The 18,214-nt window shown below is 44.2% G+C and overlaps 1 protein-coding gene across 4 annotated transcripts in view; it reads left to right on the plus strand.

The window, feature by feature from the left end:
• LOC114877922 (myocardin-related transcription factor A) overlaps window positions 1-18,214 on the plus strand; it is a 169,577-nt gene that overhangs the window by 29,551 nt on the left and 121,812 nt on the right. Inside the window, exon 1 of one of the 4 annotated variants that reach the window (XM_029191090.2) lies at window positions 12,771-12,789. The exons of the other annotated variants lie outside the window; for them this stretch is intronic. Within the exon in view, the coding sequence (XP_029046923.2) occupies window positions 12,786-12,789 (4 nt within the window). The 5' untranslated portion in view covers window positions 12,771-12,785. Of the gene's footprint in view, window positions 1-12,770; window positions 12,790-18,214 lie in introns of those variants that run through there. 4 annotated transcript variants of the gene reach the window in all.

Raw genomic sequence — 18,214 nt, forward strand, 5'->3', positions numbered from 1 at the left:
TCGCTCGAGTAATTCGGGAAACCGGACAAGTAATTTGGGGAAACCGCCCACCCTTAGTCATAATAATTAATTGCAATTATCGTGAAAGTTTGAAACGTACCGTAATGATATTAAGGATTAGATGGTGGTGAAATGTTACATAACGATAGAAATAACTAGCCCACGATTCCTACGACGATTTCACGATGCAGGGTGAGCAAATATCGCGGCACACCTTGCTGTACGCAGATCACTGCCGGTCCCGGTACCGGTTACCGGTCCTCGCGATATTAACCTGGTATTTTAATAGTCCTCGTTCCTCGTCTTAGCTGCACAATGCGATTTGTTGCTGTCCAAGTCGAGATGCAATTTAACACGAAACATAATAAAAAGTAATGTTTGCGCTTTCGCCTGGCTGCTTGTTGGAACTATGCGGATCATGTTGTGCTGCCGGTTGTTACGGTATACGATAACGCTTGGAACAAACTTTGATGGTGCAATTTCGTCATTCCAACAGAAAAAATTTCCTTTATTTCCTATTTAACACTTTGATAGCTCCGTATTTCATACTTGAAAGGGTTTCTCATCTATGATCCTTTTTATACCCAAAAGTGGACTTCATAGTCTACGAAATTAAATCAACTTCCCTTTTTTCAAAGAAACTATGATTTCATTGGATAGATAGTCAAAGATCTCCTCAGACATGGAAACATTGGCCCAGTAGTGTTAGGTAATTCGATAAACAGGATAACTTTCCGGGTTGAGAGACGGTGAGAGGCGAGCACTGACAGGAATCGTTCGATAATATTTGGAGAGATCTCGTAATCGACGAAATTACACGGTCATCGTTGCGTGGGAGTTAGTCAGTGGTCTCCAAACAAACCGCATACGCCACCTATGGCGAATCCTCAGGATTATTTTTTCAAACGATCGGGATCGAACGTGAAGGAACACCTGGCAAATGTTACCAATCTCGATCCGATGACGTCAGTCACTTGTCTCTTCGCGATTCCGCCGGATTGTTTTCGCAATGTACCACTTCGTCGTCCTTTTACTGTATCACAAATACTGGAAGTTAGGGTACTCGCACGCCTTTAATAAGAATTCCTCGCGAAAAACGAAGCCGGATAAAATGAGTGAGAATCGTGGTTGAAATGAAGTTGTTCACGGGATTTCTTCGAATGAGACTCGCTTATTAACGAGCAACCGAGCACCGCTTGTATCGACGTCTTAACGAGCTTGTAAGAACGGCTGAAATCAACGATATTCAACACCTCGTTCGATTTAACATGCTAACGCAGGGAAACGATCTTATCGATCCCCGTTGAAAACGTCCGCGATTTCTGGTTCGTTGATTAAAGCGACATCGGAATTAATGTAGTCCCGGTGCTGCGTGACGATCGCTCGAGCACCGACCTGATCGTAGATAAACACGCTCGATCCTTAAAGCGTATTACGCGGTAAGTAGCGACGTTGCAACGCGCATCCTTCTTCCTTGCTTCACGGAAGAAGCATTATCGAAACTTTCGATTATCATTGGAACTTTAAATTTCCATTAGAAAAGCAATAAAATGAAAAGCCATTCGTTCCATGGTCCTTTCGATAACGCGGAAGACGAAATCTCGCATCTGGTGGTCGACGTCGCGTCGTAACGAATCGGCAATCGCTATAATTAACAGCAAATGTGATCGTAAATCGCCTTTGTCGCGCGTAACGCAGGGTCCCGAGAGACGGAGAAATCTCGGAGGAAGTCGGTCCTCTTGCTCCGATACGGGATGACGATCGAAATTGCCGATCGATCGGGAGAGCGTGGCCGATCGGACGATCGCTTCCCACAGGCCCACGGGAATATTTCGTCCTGGAAGATGCATCTATAGTGGCTTCCAGAAGTATTCGTTGATTTGCAGTATTTCGATAAAATTGAATTATTCTCTGAAGCAACAAATACAAACTGGTATTTTTTAGCCATTTTCGTCGAATATTTTTTAAATGAAAAGGAAACTACAGATAATATTAAAAAGAAGATATTGAATTAATATTTCTGACCGACACTGTAGCTCGATCTTGTCGGTCGTTCTTCATGGTGCCAGCTCTTCGACGGAGGATAGCTCTTCTTTTAAACGCGCGCTGTAACGAAGCAGCTTAACGAATCGCAAAGTATAGTTATTAAAAGAGAGAAGAGTGGGCCTCCTTTGGGCCGTGGTTCGATCGAGCAGCCAGGCGACAGGCAGCAACGGTGATTTTCGATTTCGCAAGCTCGCACGGGGGATCCGGATCCTCCACGAAGGTGTTGCGGAAAATTAAAAGTCTCCCTCCGCTCCGCCACTCCCCTGGCCGCTGTTACCCTCGACCGTCCTTAGCAGTGGGATCGGCCTGGAATTTGAATATGCATAAAAAGCGGGGCGATTGCGTTTTAACTCGTGAGACCAGTTCACGGCGAGGAGTTTTAATTGCCGGATAATAATTTAAAGGAGGCGTCAAACAGTGAAATATAACCTTCGCTCGTTATTACAACGTTGCCTCCGGCTGATTCCGTTGGGGACCACCACAGGCACCGGTTCTCGGACACCCTCGTTGTCGCTCATGATTCGATTTTAAAATATTCTTTCAACTTTTCATCATTCTCGTATTGTATTAGTAAAATTACATCGTTTCCGCCTATTGGAGGGTTCAAGCAGGAGCGTATCAGATTCTGCAACAAACGATATTGTTGGAAGTCGTCTCTCCTCCCTAAATTAACGATCATGTCTGAATCGAAGGAAGAGATTTTCTCTGTGAGTGTATATTCATACATACGCACAGAGACATTATAATATTTATTTATTCGTGTGTAGGGGTCGATCGTCGCTCATTGGATCGGCGAGCCACGACGAGATATCAGCATCGGCGTGCCGGTTTCCACGGGTGTCCAGTATACTTCTTTCTCGCGCACAATAAGATATTTATCGTCCGCGTGGATGGAAGTCGAGGCCGTGGCCCGAGTCCACCGAAGTCACCATTGTATCTACCGGGGAGTGATGTATGGCCGTGGAATTGGTAGGAATTGAAACTTGTTACCGCCGCGAAGAGGAGATACTGGCGAGATTTAAGCCCTGTCCTTGTGCCGCCGCCGCCGTCCAAGATAACAGCCCCCTTTCGCAAAGCCACAAGCAATTGCTGTGCCGGCTGCGCCGATTCCTTACCTTCCTTCACCGATAGACGCGGCTCTTGAAACTCCGGGAAAAAACCTCCCCTTTGAAGCAATAGGGGTTAAAAATCAGGGGGTAAAAGTCGTATCGATTATATATAAACGAACGGAAGTTGTTGAATAAAAAAAAAAGAATTCTTTCTGTAACAATTTCCCGAAAGCTAGCTCGGTACACGATTATCACTTACAAGCTTATCTCGACTTCCATAAATCTGAACGAACAACCATCCAGATTTCGTGTACTCGAGTCAATTGAAAGGGGGCGGAGATGGTTGGATAACGATTCTAGCGGCTAAGTTTAGACGTCGAACGGATTCCAGCGAGTTCGGAACACGATCAGAAAAACGGTACGGTCGGGTCAGGTAAACGGAAGTGGCGAAAGATTATCGTCGAATCGAGGAAGCTCCGTGTGCGGTACACCGATCGGCCAGGCTAAAAGTCGGCGATAAGGGAAACGTGACCGGTTGACAGAGATAATTGCTACGTTGATTCCTATCCAAAATCGTTTCTCTCCGCGCGGCGGAAATAAAATTCGATTGTGTAGCGTACACGAGCGGAATATAGGAGAGGGTGGAAAAGGTAATCCTGACAATTTATTAAGACGATCAGTGGCGATAAGAGCCGTGGGTCCATTCAATGGAAGATCCTGCTCGATTTTCTTTTTTTCATCCTCCCTTTTTCTTTTCGTACGGTTCGATTCCGTGGATTCGATAACGATCCTTTTCTCTTTCAGGAATCGTTCGTGGTATTAAGGTCGAAGTGGAGGAAATTTGTACGACCGGTCGTCGTTATAGATTCGGAGACCCTTCTTCTTCGTTCGATTTCTTTTTCTTTGTATCTTACTTCTTCTTCGAGCTCTTTCTTCAGGGGCCATCGTTCTTGGATAAAGATGACCGTCTCTTATCGACCATCACGTCGGTAAATTAACATCGTAATTCGTCGTTGTTTCGTAGAAGTAACGGGTTAATCCGTGTGACGTTTATCAAGCTGCTGACATTGTTCCGCTCGCGATCATTTTAAATGGCTAATTTTTCAATTGTAATATTTAGCGTTAACAATTTGGCAAAGAAATCTTATTTTTAAACACCCCTGTAATCTTACTTTAATTTAATTTAATTTAATTTAATTTATTTAGTATACACGGGTAGGTGCCCGTTACATTTTACAAAGGTGTAACAAAGATCTCGGAAGAGTACAGAAAGTAGTACTTTAAGTAGGTTTCTATAGTTAAAAATGAAAAATTGATAGACTAAAACGAATTTCATTCCCATAAGACATTTACGAAATAAGCATCAAAATCGCTCGGTGAACGTCAATCTCTCCACGAATGAAAAACGTAATTGCTCGATGGTGTGTTACACCATAGTTCCTTTATCTATGATACAATCATAGTTCCACGATTCGTAGAAAAAAATAACACTGGCAGACGTTGAATTCCATCGAGTTAGTTACGAAAGTCGAACAACGAGCGGTTCGTTGCTAATTTAAATAATAATTTATACGAATCGGCCACGGTGAGAGACACCGAAAGTGGGCGTGACGAGACGATAATAAACAGCCTCGTAAAAATCTTTCCGTCTCTAATCCGATTATCGAACAGTGTCACAGTATTTTCAAGAATAATCGAAATACCGTGTCGACGATTAACACCGCGGCAAACGAACCGAGAACCCTGAAGAATCGCCGTACAAATGAACTTTCTCCGTTGGCGATTTTACGAGAGACTTGTTTCTCGTTACAGATTTTTTATATATCTCGATATCCTTGATTCTTCTCACGTACCTACTCTTTCATTTTCGTTTGTAACCGAAAGTCAGATCGTTATTGCAAATTGAATGGAACATTGTTGCAAGGGAATTTGAATTACATAACAAACACTTATATTCAAAGTTTATCTTCCATCATATTTTATGCTTTTATAAAAGAGAAAGCTCGTGGCCCCGAAAGTAAAAAGAAAAAAGGACATTTATTAAACCAAACAACGACACGCGAGAACCGAGAGGGTTAATCACCCCATGTTCCAGCCAAAAGGCTTCTTTGTAACCTCACACCAGATACCTTATTAATTACACCCAGTAACGTCGCTCGTTGTGCCTCCGTTATTTATTTACCGGTTGAATAATTAGCATGGTCGTTTCGGTGGTCGTCTTAAAGAAGGCTTTAAAGAACGGCTAATGTAATCGCGCGTAGGCAGGGAGGCGTGGGCTCTCGGTCGAGGTGAGTTAAAACGGATCGAGGCGCCGCGCCGGACCGGAACAACCCACCTAGGGGGTTGTTCCGTCACGATTTACCCACGGGGTTTGAGGCGGTCCGGTTAATTAGTAATAATTAGTAATTACTCGGCATTGGCCGGCCGTTGATCAGTGAGGGCAATTATCGCCGCTAGGCTACCGAACTAATCGGCTGTGCTCCCGCTGTTGCTACCTACCAACCGTACCTCTCGTGTTCCAGCCACCGTCTTAGCGACTGACTAATTAATTAGAAGCTCCCCTCTCCTTCCTCCTTTGCCGCGCGCCTCGTCGGCAATTAGCGAGCCACGATTAGTCATCGAGGCGATCAATTTGTCACGGACCGGGCCCGAGGGTTCCTCGCCGTTTTTAAACGCTTCTGTTTCGGTTCGTTGTTCGAAATTCGAACGGGCACTTGTACCATTTAACGAGACGCCCTGATTTTCTTGTATCTTCTTTGTTACACTTTTTTTCGTTCTTTCGCTTAAATGTTTTTTTTACATAGTCGATGATATCGAGAATCCTTGGGGATACCAAAGATTCGTCCGGAGAGTCGGCGACGCACGGTTCCATCATCGAGTCATCGATCTATCAAGAACGCAGTGAATTTTCACGATAACGCGATAGAACATTCACGTACGATCTTTCCGTCTCCACGTGGGGGTTCCTCGCGGCAGGGATGTCTAGTAAAATAGTAAAATATCGTCGTGACGCGTTTTTTTATCGCAATTTTACGAGCCTTAAAACGTATCCAGGAGATCGACGGTACGCCCCTATGGGTCGAAGTCCACACTTAAACCGTCACAAATGTCACCACCCACACTGCGGATATCTGACCGTGTCTATATTATGTTCATCGCGATTTCGGATAAATTCTGTCTATTTACAATAGCCTGGTCGGATGAGGCATAAATTTCCGCGCTTCGCAAAGGAAAAATGCCACTGGTCAAGCGGAGGCGCGCAAGGCTTCGATAAGCGAAATTCTTTTCTTTTTGTTTCTTCTTTTTTTATCCTGTTTATTTTGTCGGCAAAATTCCGTTTGGATCGAGAATTTATACCCGAACGGCGCCGCGCGCGTGGAAACAGCCGCGGAAACGAATGGCATTTTCAGGTTGAAAAATAGAAAAATAAACGAGGATACAGGATACAGGGAAACGATGAATATTAGTCGTTCGAAATGGATTGATATTTCTTAACAATTCTTTGTAACAAGTGCAATAGAGGTGTTCCGTATACGAAAACTTGTCGTCCCTTTCAAGCGAACGGATTTGAAACGTTCCGAAGGAAGTCACCGATCGATCAGTCCCGGTTCGAATCGGTACGAAAGCCACCTTTCTTTTTTTCTCCGCTCGCTTTACTGCTCATCTGACAGCGTTAATAACCCGTGAACTTTTTCGAGCCTGCTACCGAACAAATTGGCAGCCGATCGAGCCTCGTTTGATCTCAATTAATCAAAATTCGAGTCGCCGTTTATTATTGCGGTTAATTTGCTGTCACGAGCGGTAGTCAGGTGCGTAGCCGAGCTAAAAAAAGCCCCGTTTAACGCCATCCGACATCGACCTATCCGTACGACGCTTCTTTTAACAATGTCCAAATTCTGAAAGAAATACTTGTTCTCTGTTTACACAATTCGTTATCTGAACAATTACCTCAATTGATGTCACGCGCGAACACGGGTATACTCTTTAAGGGTGGGTCAAGGAGAGAAAGTTAAAATCTTTTTCTGCAGAACTGGTCAACTTTCATACACCGTGTCGAGCAAGCACATCCTATTTATATATGAATAAAGATTCTATTTTATGTCGTTTAAACGTCAACGACGCGTTAAACGTCCAGAAATTCTCGCAAATGTTACGTCGAATCGGCTCTTCGCAGAATAGGAGAATTATCTTTCGCTCGTAAACGAAGGATCGTTTTTCCGCCTTTGTGAATCGAGATCCATCGTTGTCTGACCCGGCATCTCTTCCACCCACGATCGCTTCTTCCTTTTTCTTTTATCTTCCCTTCGTCTTCTCTTTCTCCCTTCCACTTTGCCACGGTGTATTCATATTACTCGAGATATCCGATAACGTAAGAACAAATGTGTTAATAGGCCTGGGTTAGGTAGTGCGTTATTACCATGTGTCTCTATGGATCCATAAAGTAGCAACAGCAGGAGATAGCATCACCGTGTACGCTCCTGGTATCGATATGTACGAGTCAGGTTAGATTAAATCGCGTATACACTGCTTGTTCTACGTTTGTGCATACGACAACAATTTCTTCCTCTTGTAATTGTAAAGTTCGCTGGTTCTCGACGTTGTTGTCCCTTGGTTTATCATTTGCCGTTTTTGGGATTGACCTGTAACAGATAGTATAGGATCATTAATTAAAATAGAAATCCCCACAGGAAATTATCCAACTACCCTAAAAAAGAGCAGCATTGAAAATGTATTACAATTTTTCTAGACGCAAGTTCAATTATTTTCTCGACGGGCCATGTCCGTGTAAATCAGTCAAAATTACTCCGCGAAGACGTTCGAGTGCGAAACAATCCGGGTAACGGGGGAAAAAAGGACGGTACGGAAAGGACGAGCGAGAGTTCTCCCAAAGGATAATTGAGTTGCTGGTAAAGACGTTTACAGGCGAAGTTCGCGAGAAGTTCTCTTCAGACGCGAAGAAGATCTCGACGATAAGCCGGCAGATTCCAGCCTGTAAATAAACGTAATCGTCCAAGAGGCGGGCGTCCGCTCGCGAGACGCGTAAGGGCCCCAGGTGAGCGAGCGAAGACGTACGTGCAGATCAGATCTGCACAGTAATTGTTTCGACCGTGATCGTTCGCTTTGGCTCGTTCAATTAACCGAACGGAGAAATTTAACGTACGACCCGACCGTCTTGAAATTTTTGTCCAGCCTGTTGAATATTTATTGGAAAATTTAGACGTGGGACACGACGGTTGTTATTAACTTCAGCGTGGTAAGATATGCGAATGTGTTACAGTATTCAATATCCGGTTCACGTATATGAAAATTTGATATATTTGACGTATAAAAATGTTGATCAGTTTCGTAACGATACGATCGTCGTTTAACTTTACAAAGTACACTTTCGTGCAACGTAGACATTCCCCAACACTCGTTAGACACATCTGTGCTTTGACTTCGGCACAGGTCGGCTCTCGTCGGTCACTCGGTTACTCCTCCCACTATATGCATGACTCACTCTCATTCCCTGCGTGCAAGGACGGGGGCGTGGTCAAATTGCCGATGCAAGCCGAATTGTGCCGAGGCCAAAGCCGACCGCTGGTGACTCCTCCCACTACGTTAAAGCTTCGCTCATTAAAACTTTAGTATCTAATAGTTTCAACCTGGTAATTCGTCTGTTAGAGATCGGTTCGTTTTTAAAAGATCTTTAACCTTGCTTTCAATATGTAAACCATGTAGTCCGATCGCGCGATTAACTAACAAGCATACTCGGACGTTGGTTCGGCAGTTTTAATCTTCGATCACAGCACAAGGTCCTCTACATGATCTCCGGTCAGGCCCTTTTTTTCCATCGTGTAAACGGCAATCGCTCAAGTACGCCCGAAATCCGTCGGTCTTTTGTCGGCGCACGCTTTCATTTTCGCGCCATTTTTGGCGAGGCCGCTTTCGCCGGGTTATTAGTTTAATTCGAGATATAAAGCTGATGTAACTTGCTTGCAATTAGCTACTGGCTTTATCGATTGCTGTTTACGAGTGAGCCAACGAAGGCCAGCCATCGCGGGACTTTCGAAAATTGATATACGCCTTGCGACGATGACTTCTCGTCGCGGCTCGCGCTGAATTTTACACAAGCCCCCCGTTAATTGTCCTCGACCCGCGAAATTCTGATAATCAGACTGAAGAATTTGCACACCTTTTGTATAAATCTTGATCGCAATATGCAATTGACTAAAACTTGGCTGCTTAATGGGTTAACTCGAATGGTAATGACTACCTGTTTCTTCGATTTTTCACAGCCGCGTATTAACGATATTAGTAATATACAGCGGTCTGTGATTTACGAGTACGCTTTCGCAACGTTTAACTCGCGTGTCGCAGCTGTCTCGAAATTGTACAGATTTTTCTAAAAAGAAAAAAGTATAAATAACATGTTCCATTGGACATTTGTTAGACATTCATATAGTTATCGTAATCAGCTTGTCACTTTATCGAAAATGATGAAAGCAGCAAGATTTCTCAAACATTTCGATTTTTCCCTTCTTATCCTCCCACGAACGATCTGTTAACGTTTCTCGAATTTCCATGGATCGCTCGACACCGAGTTCTCGTGTGTCTCAGCGATTTCCACGCATAACGCACCGGGTGGATACGGCCGGTATCTGGTGACGCGGAGGGAATATAAGTTAAAACTCTATAAAAGACGGTGCAACGGAGCCGTGAAATTTAACGAGAGGGCGACGAGAGTTGGCCGGCACGAATCGTTGTTCCACGCGATGTTTATCTACGTCAGAGGGGACGTTTATTTCCAGGAGAGCGCGAAGCCGCGTCGCGCGCGATTTCCTAGCGTTTAACGGCTATTCGCTTGTCGAGAGGATTGCATAACCCACCACGTGCGGCCCAATGTGAAATAATGCCGTGGAAGATCGTTATCGACCAGCTAACCTGACCGATCCGTTTCGACAACCCGCGTGGAACGGCAATTACGATCCCGGAGTACACACCTACCGGCGTGATGTTTGATTTGTTGGCGCCTCGGGTTACACCGGACACCATGCTCGTTTCAGCCTTTTCTTCTGCCTTTTTTACCATTTTCCTGCATAACGCGTTAACTGTTATGCTGGTCACTGTCGTTACGGATGTCGTTTCAGAAAGTTCCTGGAGTAGCCATGAAGATTTTCTGTAAACTTAAATATTGAAAATTTACAAATTAATTTAACCTGGATAAGTACCCGATGGTTCTTGATTTGTAATAAAAAATTTGGCAACTTTTACCGGTGGTAAAGTAGAAGGTAGCCATAAAGGATGCAATTCAGTGGAGAACAAAGTGTGAAACAGAGCTCGTTCAGCGACAAATTTCGCCGTCTTATTTGCATACGCAATTTGCAAAGCGGCGTGTTACAAAACGGCGTGTCAGCCACGCAAGAGGAAAAAGAAGATCGGAGTCGAGGTTGCCTTTTTTGCGTCGTTATCGATATACTCGCGGGATTCTGTTCCCCATACCGGAAACAGTGGCCGATTATCTGCATCACCGTTATTAAGAGACGGTTATTAATGAAACGGCCGCTGGAACAGCTGATGTAATGGCGGCCTTTTCGAGATAATCGCAGACACTCTAAGCGTCCTGGTCGCCAACAGGGGAGGGACGAAGGAGAGACGCTGGCTGGCTGGCTGGCTAAGGTGTCGCGGCTGGAATGCAGTATTACCATATCCAAACCTGACGTAACTTTCGTTGGCCAGTGACCTAGAGACGATGCTTTCGCGTGCAACCGTGTCTCCTTTACGACAGGCATTCCCTTTTCCTCTTGTTTCTACTCTCTGGGATCTTGTTACGCGTCACGCTCCTTTAGGCGATCGTCACGAGACGAATTGGAGCATCCAGAACCGCTAGGCTGATCCCTCGTGACGCTGTTCAGTCAGAAATTCTGATAGATTCATTATACGCTCGATGAAAATTGTCGAGGAGAAAATAAGAGCATCTACTTTGTCTTTTCTTTCGAATATGACCAATATGTTAGTCCTTGATGGAGACCTTTCATCGGCATCATCCAAGCCGTTGGCTACATCGCGTCAGCATAAATCCTTGCCTCATCAAATTGCAGACCTTGTTGTCATTAATAATATCAGTGCGCAACCTATCGTGGATATTGCTTTTTATCCGATCGGCTAACGAAACAGCTGGTTAGATGACTCCTACGTATACAAGAAGGTAGGCGGTGGATTTGATTCCACTTTTCCTCAATCATCATTCCTATCATTTTCGATATTTTATATTTCCAAATTTCATGCATAAGGCGTGAAATTACTTCCGCGTTCCTTTCAAAAGTGATAGAAACGAATGAATGGAATTTTCAAAATCATCGATAGATCGATTCCCCTAGCGCGTGCCATTTCTTCCCCTGCGTCCCTTTCTCCGTTCAAATAATAATTCGCGAGATGGTAATCGCGCGAATCGCAGCCCACTCGACGTGCCAGCGCCTCGAGCTTCCTCTTCGTCTTCTTTATCATCTCATTGTTATACCCTTATCCACGGCCAATCTGGGACGCGAGCAGGGCCCCGTAAGTGAAGACGCTGGAAAGCAATGGCGCGAGATAAATCGTCGATTGACTCGCGAATTATAAAACAAGCGTAATCTTGTCTGGTGATCGCGACCGTTGCCGATACAGATCTCGATCTCTTTGCGGAGATCTTTATCAGTGTTTAGATCATCTTGTAATCCGTAGCGGGTCGCGTCGAAATATCTGCAACATTTGATTACGTTTCGTTAGATTTAGGTTAGAAAGGGAAGAAAGGGAGTCCTGGTTGGTCGTGCAGGATGCGGGAACGATGGTTCGTGCGGTGAATCAGCGTTGGCTTGCCGCGGGGTTACGTAATCGGGCGAACACCGTGTGCACACACAATATCTACGTCGGATATCACTTTGTAGTCCGGCCGCGGGGCCGAGGCGCCCTATCTGATCGCTCCTCTGATGCCTTTGTGAGCGGAACGCGCGAAAGGGAGGAAGTTTCTTCGAGTTCCTTTTTGCCCCCACCATAGAGACCGCTCGGAACTCGCGCGTTCTACCACTGCTCGACGATCTCTCCGGATCGACGTCGATCCTCCTCCCCTGGTGATCGACGGATTCGATAAAATACTTCGTGGAAGCACTCTGTCAGCCGCGATCGGGATTATTGCCGGTCGATATTGGTTTAACGGACTGCGCCCCTTGGCGTATGGTAGCGAAATGAAAATGCTTGGAATCATATTGAATCTATATCGTTCAATTTTTTAAATATATAATATTTATGTTTAATAAGGGTGTGATGGTATACGGGAAATCAAATATTCTTTTTGCCGGTCATTTACAGTATCGAGCAACAGGAGGACGAACAACCGATGCAGAATATTATAGCGTTGCGCTATAATTTATTTATTTGTTATGTTGCATCCAAAGCACTTGCGCTATAATTTTGTTTATGTTTCCTTGTTGAAATAAATGGGAATGATCTTCTGAGTCTACGAAGACGAAGTCTATTTGGAACCGCTAGTGTTGTTATCACCCTCGAGAAGAAGATAATCCTCGGATTATCGCCGAGCGCCGGTAGACGCGCCGAAGTGTGTCTGTGTACGTTTAGTCGTTCGTGAGTCTTCCTAGTGGCAATACACGTGTGAATAGTGTCTTTCCGAATTGAAAATATATTCTCCTTCCATCAATTTCCAGTACCCCAGCAATGCGTAAGTACTGCACATTAACTCTTCTAATTAACACAACCAATTATGTTCACTCTACATTTCTATTAATTTCCCTTTGGGAATAAATAACTTAGAAACTGTTTGTTATTTGTAAGCCACCCTTTGACATAGAAATTCCATTGCAAATGAACGCATGCCGAGGTTTATCCCCCTTCGATTCCGACCCTCGAATCTCGATCTCATCTCGAGCATACATGTATATACGAGTCGAGGTACACGCGATATCTCGATTGTGGCCTCATCTGCATACCACGGTAATAATTCCACTCCGATGAAACATACCGGTCCTCTTCGTAGCAGAGAGAAAACCAGGCCAGAGATCGCGTTCCATCTTTCTCTCGTTCACCGCTCTCTGCTTTGATTTTCTCCTTTTATTTCGTATCAACGGGAGCCAACGAATCACCGCGTATTCAATTACTCCGACAAAATCGGTAAGATACCGTGTTCTCCGGCCCGGGGTGGTAGCCGGTCGTTCGTTTAAGCTCGTCGTATCGATGATCTGGGCGCGTTATTAACGGAAAGATTGGCATGGATTGACGGGCGGAGAAAATTAGCCGCCTCGAAATTCATCGTCTCGTTTGGATACTTGAAGTGTTTAAAAAAAATTTTATTTTTCAACTTGTCATTTCTTTTTTTCTTCTTCTAAATCACTTTTAATATTAATATCGTCAAAATGATGGTTTCAAGAATTTCTTTATCTCGTCGCCGCAGGGACATTACCAAAATCTCCTGAATAACAGCGAAAGATTTATACAGAAAAAGGAAAAGGTAAAAACAAAACGAGTAAAGAGAGAAAGCAAGTAAGTATCGTAACGAATGACCGTGTCCCGAAAAATTTTCGCCACGGCTCGAAACGCTTGGTCATTCATCAAACGCCACGGGTTTCTTTTAATACCCGAGTCGTTAATGATCCTTGTATATTCGAAACGGAAAAGAAAGAGCTCTCGGAAACGTAACTGTCCAAGATGATAGCGACGTGTGGCGCCTACTTGTCAACGGTCGCGAAAAGGTCAGGGCCGTCACACTGGCTTCAACGTTGGTAATTCGCAGAGGCGGGATTGCAGAATTAATTATGCACCGGGACATTGGCCTCCCGGGTGTATGCGTTCGTAATATCGTTTAACGTGTATCCAGCCACGAATTTACGAGCTGTTTTATGATTTTCACCATCGTTTGTTCTTTAACGCGTTAAATACGATGCCTGTTACCGGTGACTGGCGCTACTTTAATGTAATCGAATAAGTGAAATATATTTTGAAATAAATACTTAAATTGATTATATTATAATTGAAGAACCACGTTATGTGTCATTAATCGTTAATTTGCGTTCAAAAACGGTCTGATCACAATGCCCTATACAATCTGAATCGCGATTTAATTCTATTTAGGAAAGGGCACTCGAGAAACGCGTATTTTGCCCTGAATAAACACAATTTTCGGCGAGTAAATGCATCAACGAATCGAGTGCGGAGGTGTTTCTGCAATTTTCTGCATGTAAATACGTCGACTCGTCGTTTCAGGCACGTGAGTTAATGTCTCAGCGCGTGGGCTCGGCTTCCCAATCTTTCGGCATTTACACGTTCGTTCCGAAGTAAATCTTAAACAAAACGATAGCAAGAAAGCAAGCCTCGAATATTTTTCTGATCTATTATAAATTATGCAATTTCAGAGGATTTATACATTTTAATTAGAACGAGGGGAAAAATTATTTTATTTACGTGTTTGTTCAACGAGTGACAAGATAATATTTCCCCGAGCAGTCGGCATTTTCCACGCGTGGGCGAGCGGAAAAGACTTTCCCGGTTGTTTCTTCATTCCGCTTTACGATCGACCGCCACGGCGAGGTTCTTAATTGCCAGCCGATTGGCTGCACCCCGCCGCTTCGAAAGGACTTTGTAAATGAGCCGCGAGAAAGATAGTAATGAGCTAGTCATTACGGTAGGAGCAGCACGAAAGAGAAAGATAGATATCAATCCTATGCACGTGGGCGCGTTCATTGATAATCCGATGGCTGACGGCTAATGCGTAACTAAAATGCAGCCTCGCGTAACAGCTTATCCATCTGTCCATGAATTCGACGCGGATTAGAGCCAGCCGCCTCGGGGATAACGCGTTAAAACGTTAATGAACTGTTTTTCTTTCCTTCTCCTATATAACATCGAAGGAGAAAAGTGGTAGTTGTATGTGATAACTGTTTGTGCGTTATATAATTTCATGGGTGGTAATAGAAAGATGATTATCCTGTTTATTGAGATACACGAAGCGCGGTATGCTTAATCAAATATTGCATGTTCCACGTTCATAAAGTTATTAGCGACTAGTCCTGGGACCGTTTCCTTTCGTTTTGACGTACGTCGAAGAGGAAAAGTGGGTCACCTATGGTGGCACTTCAGATTTTATATCTGTTTCTGTATTATGTAATTTCAGGGATGTAATTGAAACCTTGCTACTTTTCAGTTTTTCATCTAAGACAAATATAATAAATTTTCGTTCTAATTTCCGACAAGAAATACCCTTCAATTTTGGAAACTGGTTCATTTTGTATCAACATTGTTATTTGTATCCTAGTATACATATATCTACGTAGTTCCTTAATCTTTTGGCAAATAATCATCTGCTTTGTTACAGAAGCCCAAGCTTGTGCAACAAAGTCACCGATGATGTAAAATGTAGCAAGTTAAATGTAGCAAGTCTTTGCCAAAACGTGAAAAATTATATTCACGTATCTAACTTGAATTATTCCAAGGTGATGCAATTTTCGATTTCATAAATGTTCCTCGTCGTGTTACAAAAAGCGAAGGAGGTGTCAATTTCAGCCAGCTCTGGCAAATGTTGATTATCTGTTACATTTTACACCTCCCACGTTTCGGCAACAAACTTGCATAATTAAATCTAAATCATGGTCGAGGGAAAATTCCCCGAAAGTTATGTAAATTGCAAATTAATTCGAAAACCACGGAACATTATTATTTTTCCTGGGGTACCCGATTTGATCGCGAGTGTATTGTATTCCAGATATCCACGCGACGGTGCAACGAAGGACGACGAATCAATTGACTCGATAAAATTCATCGATGACGAAAAGCGAGGAGAACGCGGTCGCGAACGAATCTCGGATCCGCTTGCGGTCGCGTGTGCTCGCGCCATTCACTTTCGCCGCGGTGCAGCGCGCGGTGCAACGCGGCCCGACGCGGTGCAGCTTGCATTTGCATTCGTGAAATCTATTTTCTGGAGGCGTGCAGGAATTAAGCGACCTTGCCGTACCGGTGGTAGCCGTGTTCGAGAGGGAAAGGGGACAGAGGCTGTCGATCTCGAGCGCGTGGGCGCGTTCATTGATAGGCCGGTAGCCGATGCGTAACTGAGCGCAGCCAAGCGGCACACGAGCGGCCTGCTGTCGAAAGCAGCTCCTTTGAATTCCTCGTCTTCCACGGACTTGGCTATCGGCAAACATCTGTAATTATTATAGTACCTCTCGAAGGATTTTCTTGGCTTAATTATCTCGAACCTTAACACCTTCGCGTGCAACCATTTCTTAGTTGCACCCGTGACTTTAATTGCATGTTTCAGTGATTCGCTTTCAAGAGATCTTGTAATTAGGACACTGATACGGAAATTTGTAAGTGAATGTTTTACAGTAGGTTCCCTCGGTTAATTCTTGACCGCTCTATAAATCAATGATATTAAGAAAAAAAATAGCTATCTTGGAATGCCATCTGTTCAACAGCTATTCAATATTCAAAACGATCGAAAATTTTTGATGTTACAAAACTCTCTCTTTCTCTCCAGTAGACAAAGTGACGCGTGTGCAAGCACCGTGTCGGATTTTGTATTTTAAACGGTCTTAAGCGGCCAGATAAGAGAAACTGGTTCGTAAATCGCGGACGAGGTTCGACCCTTCGAGATAATGCTTATTAATCCACATTAACACGGGCACGCTGAACACGCGGAGCGTGTGGCATTGTCGAGCGCAGCATTGAAGCGTTTTACGCGTTCCCGAGCCAGCGCAAAGATGAGGGGTTAAGTGGCCGAGATAAGAAGAATGCCATTGCGAGCCGTCGGCCAACCTCGCCGAAGATAATGCTTGTAAATTAAGTCTTAATTCTGACCGTGGGCATCGAGGCCTCGGTTAAATAGCGCGTTAAATATTACCGCGTTATCCATTAGCAGAAATGAGGGGAAAGGTCCGGGCCGAGAATAAATATCCCGACACTCTGTACGCCAGCTCGAAACTTTCTTCTTAGCTTTCCATTCATTTTTATCTCTTATCCTTGCCTCTTTTTATTTATCACCTTCTTCTCTATATTTTTTCTCCTCGCGTGTTGCGTTACTAAATCTTCTTCCATTAGCGTGGTTCATTCAATTGGAAGCTGATTTATTTCAATAAATAATTCAAGATCAAAAGGCAACAGAGAGTTCGAGAAGAAGATGTTGCAAGCAAATTCACAAGAACAAGCGAACGTAAGAATCCTCGAAACTGGGAACAGCGAGATGACGAAGAGTCGAAGGAGGAAGTCGAGTAAGACAGAAACGGAATGAAGTCGGGGACAGGTGGTTTTGCATACGCGTGCACGGACGTGCGCATGTTGAATTTTAATTTTCACTCGGTCGGCCCATGATTAAGGGCCGCGTTGTGTTTTATGCGAGAACGTTTCATTCTCCGGCTTGTTCAGGGATCGTGGATATACGTGGAAACCGTGTCCGTTATAAGCACGCGACTTTGCCACGGGTCCCCTCGAGGAATACCAAAAAACCGGAAAGGTCGCTTCTTGGGCCACGTTGTTGTTTCGTGAAAGATCACGGGAGATACCGAAAGCCTTTCGATTTCGCGGCGAGATTCCGCGATGAAACGTTTTGCATCGCTGAGAATATTCATGAGAATGTCGATATTACAGGCTTGAAATAAATTGTATTAAAGATAATCAATCTGATGTCTCTCCGAATTAACATCCAATATACACTCAACTCTGTTCCAAGGTCTACAAAAGTATCAGAGAGTGGATCAGGCGGCCAAAGTGTCTCGCTTTTCCCCGAAAAACGTTCGATCGATCTCGACGTACGAGCCCACAGATTGGACATCTTAATTGCACCGTTGAAATTAATTTCCTCTTGCCTCGGCCTTCCAAGATACTGCTGTCAGATTAATTCCCCGTGTCTCTCCTTGAGAGGAGGGAAGCTACGAGCTTTCGTAATTATTTTTTCAACCTCCCGCCTGGGCTTCCCTCGATCTTGATTCGCCTATGGTTTCATCTCCTCCTCAGGGTCCTTTGATCCCTTTCTCCGTCTGCATATGTTCACGATGAACGATATTGAAAAAAAAAAAAAAAGCGTCGCGTAGGACTGATCGATTCAATGACGAACCACCACCGCTGAGAGATAATCGATACGTATGAAATAGAACGATTGGCGC

Source organism: Osmia bicornis, chromosome 5, assembly GCF_907164935.1.
Source record: "Osmia bicornis bicornis chromosome 5, iOsmBic2.1, whole genome shotgun sequence".
In the NCBI taxonomy this organism is placed as follows: Eukaryota; Metazoa; Arthropoda; class Insecta; order Hymenoptera; family Megachilidae; genus Osmia; species Osmia bicornis.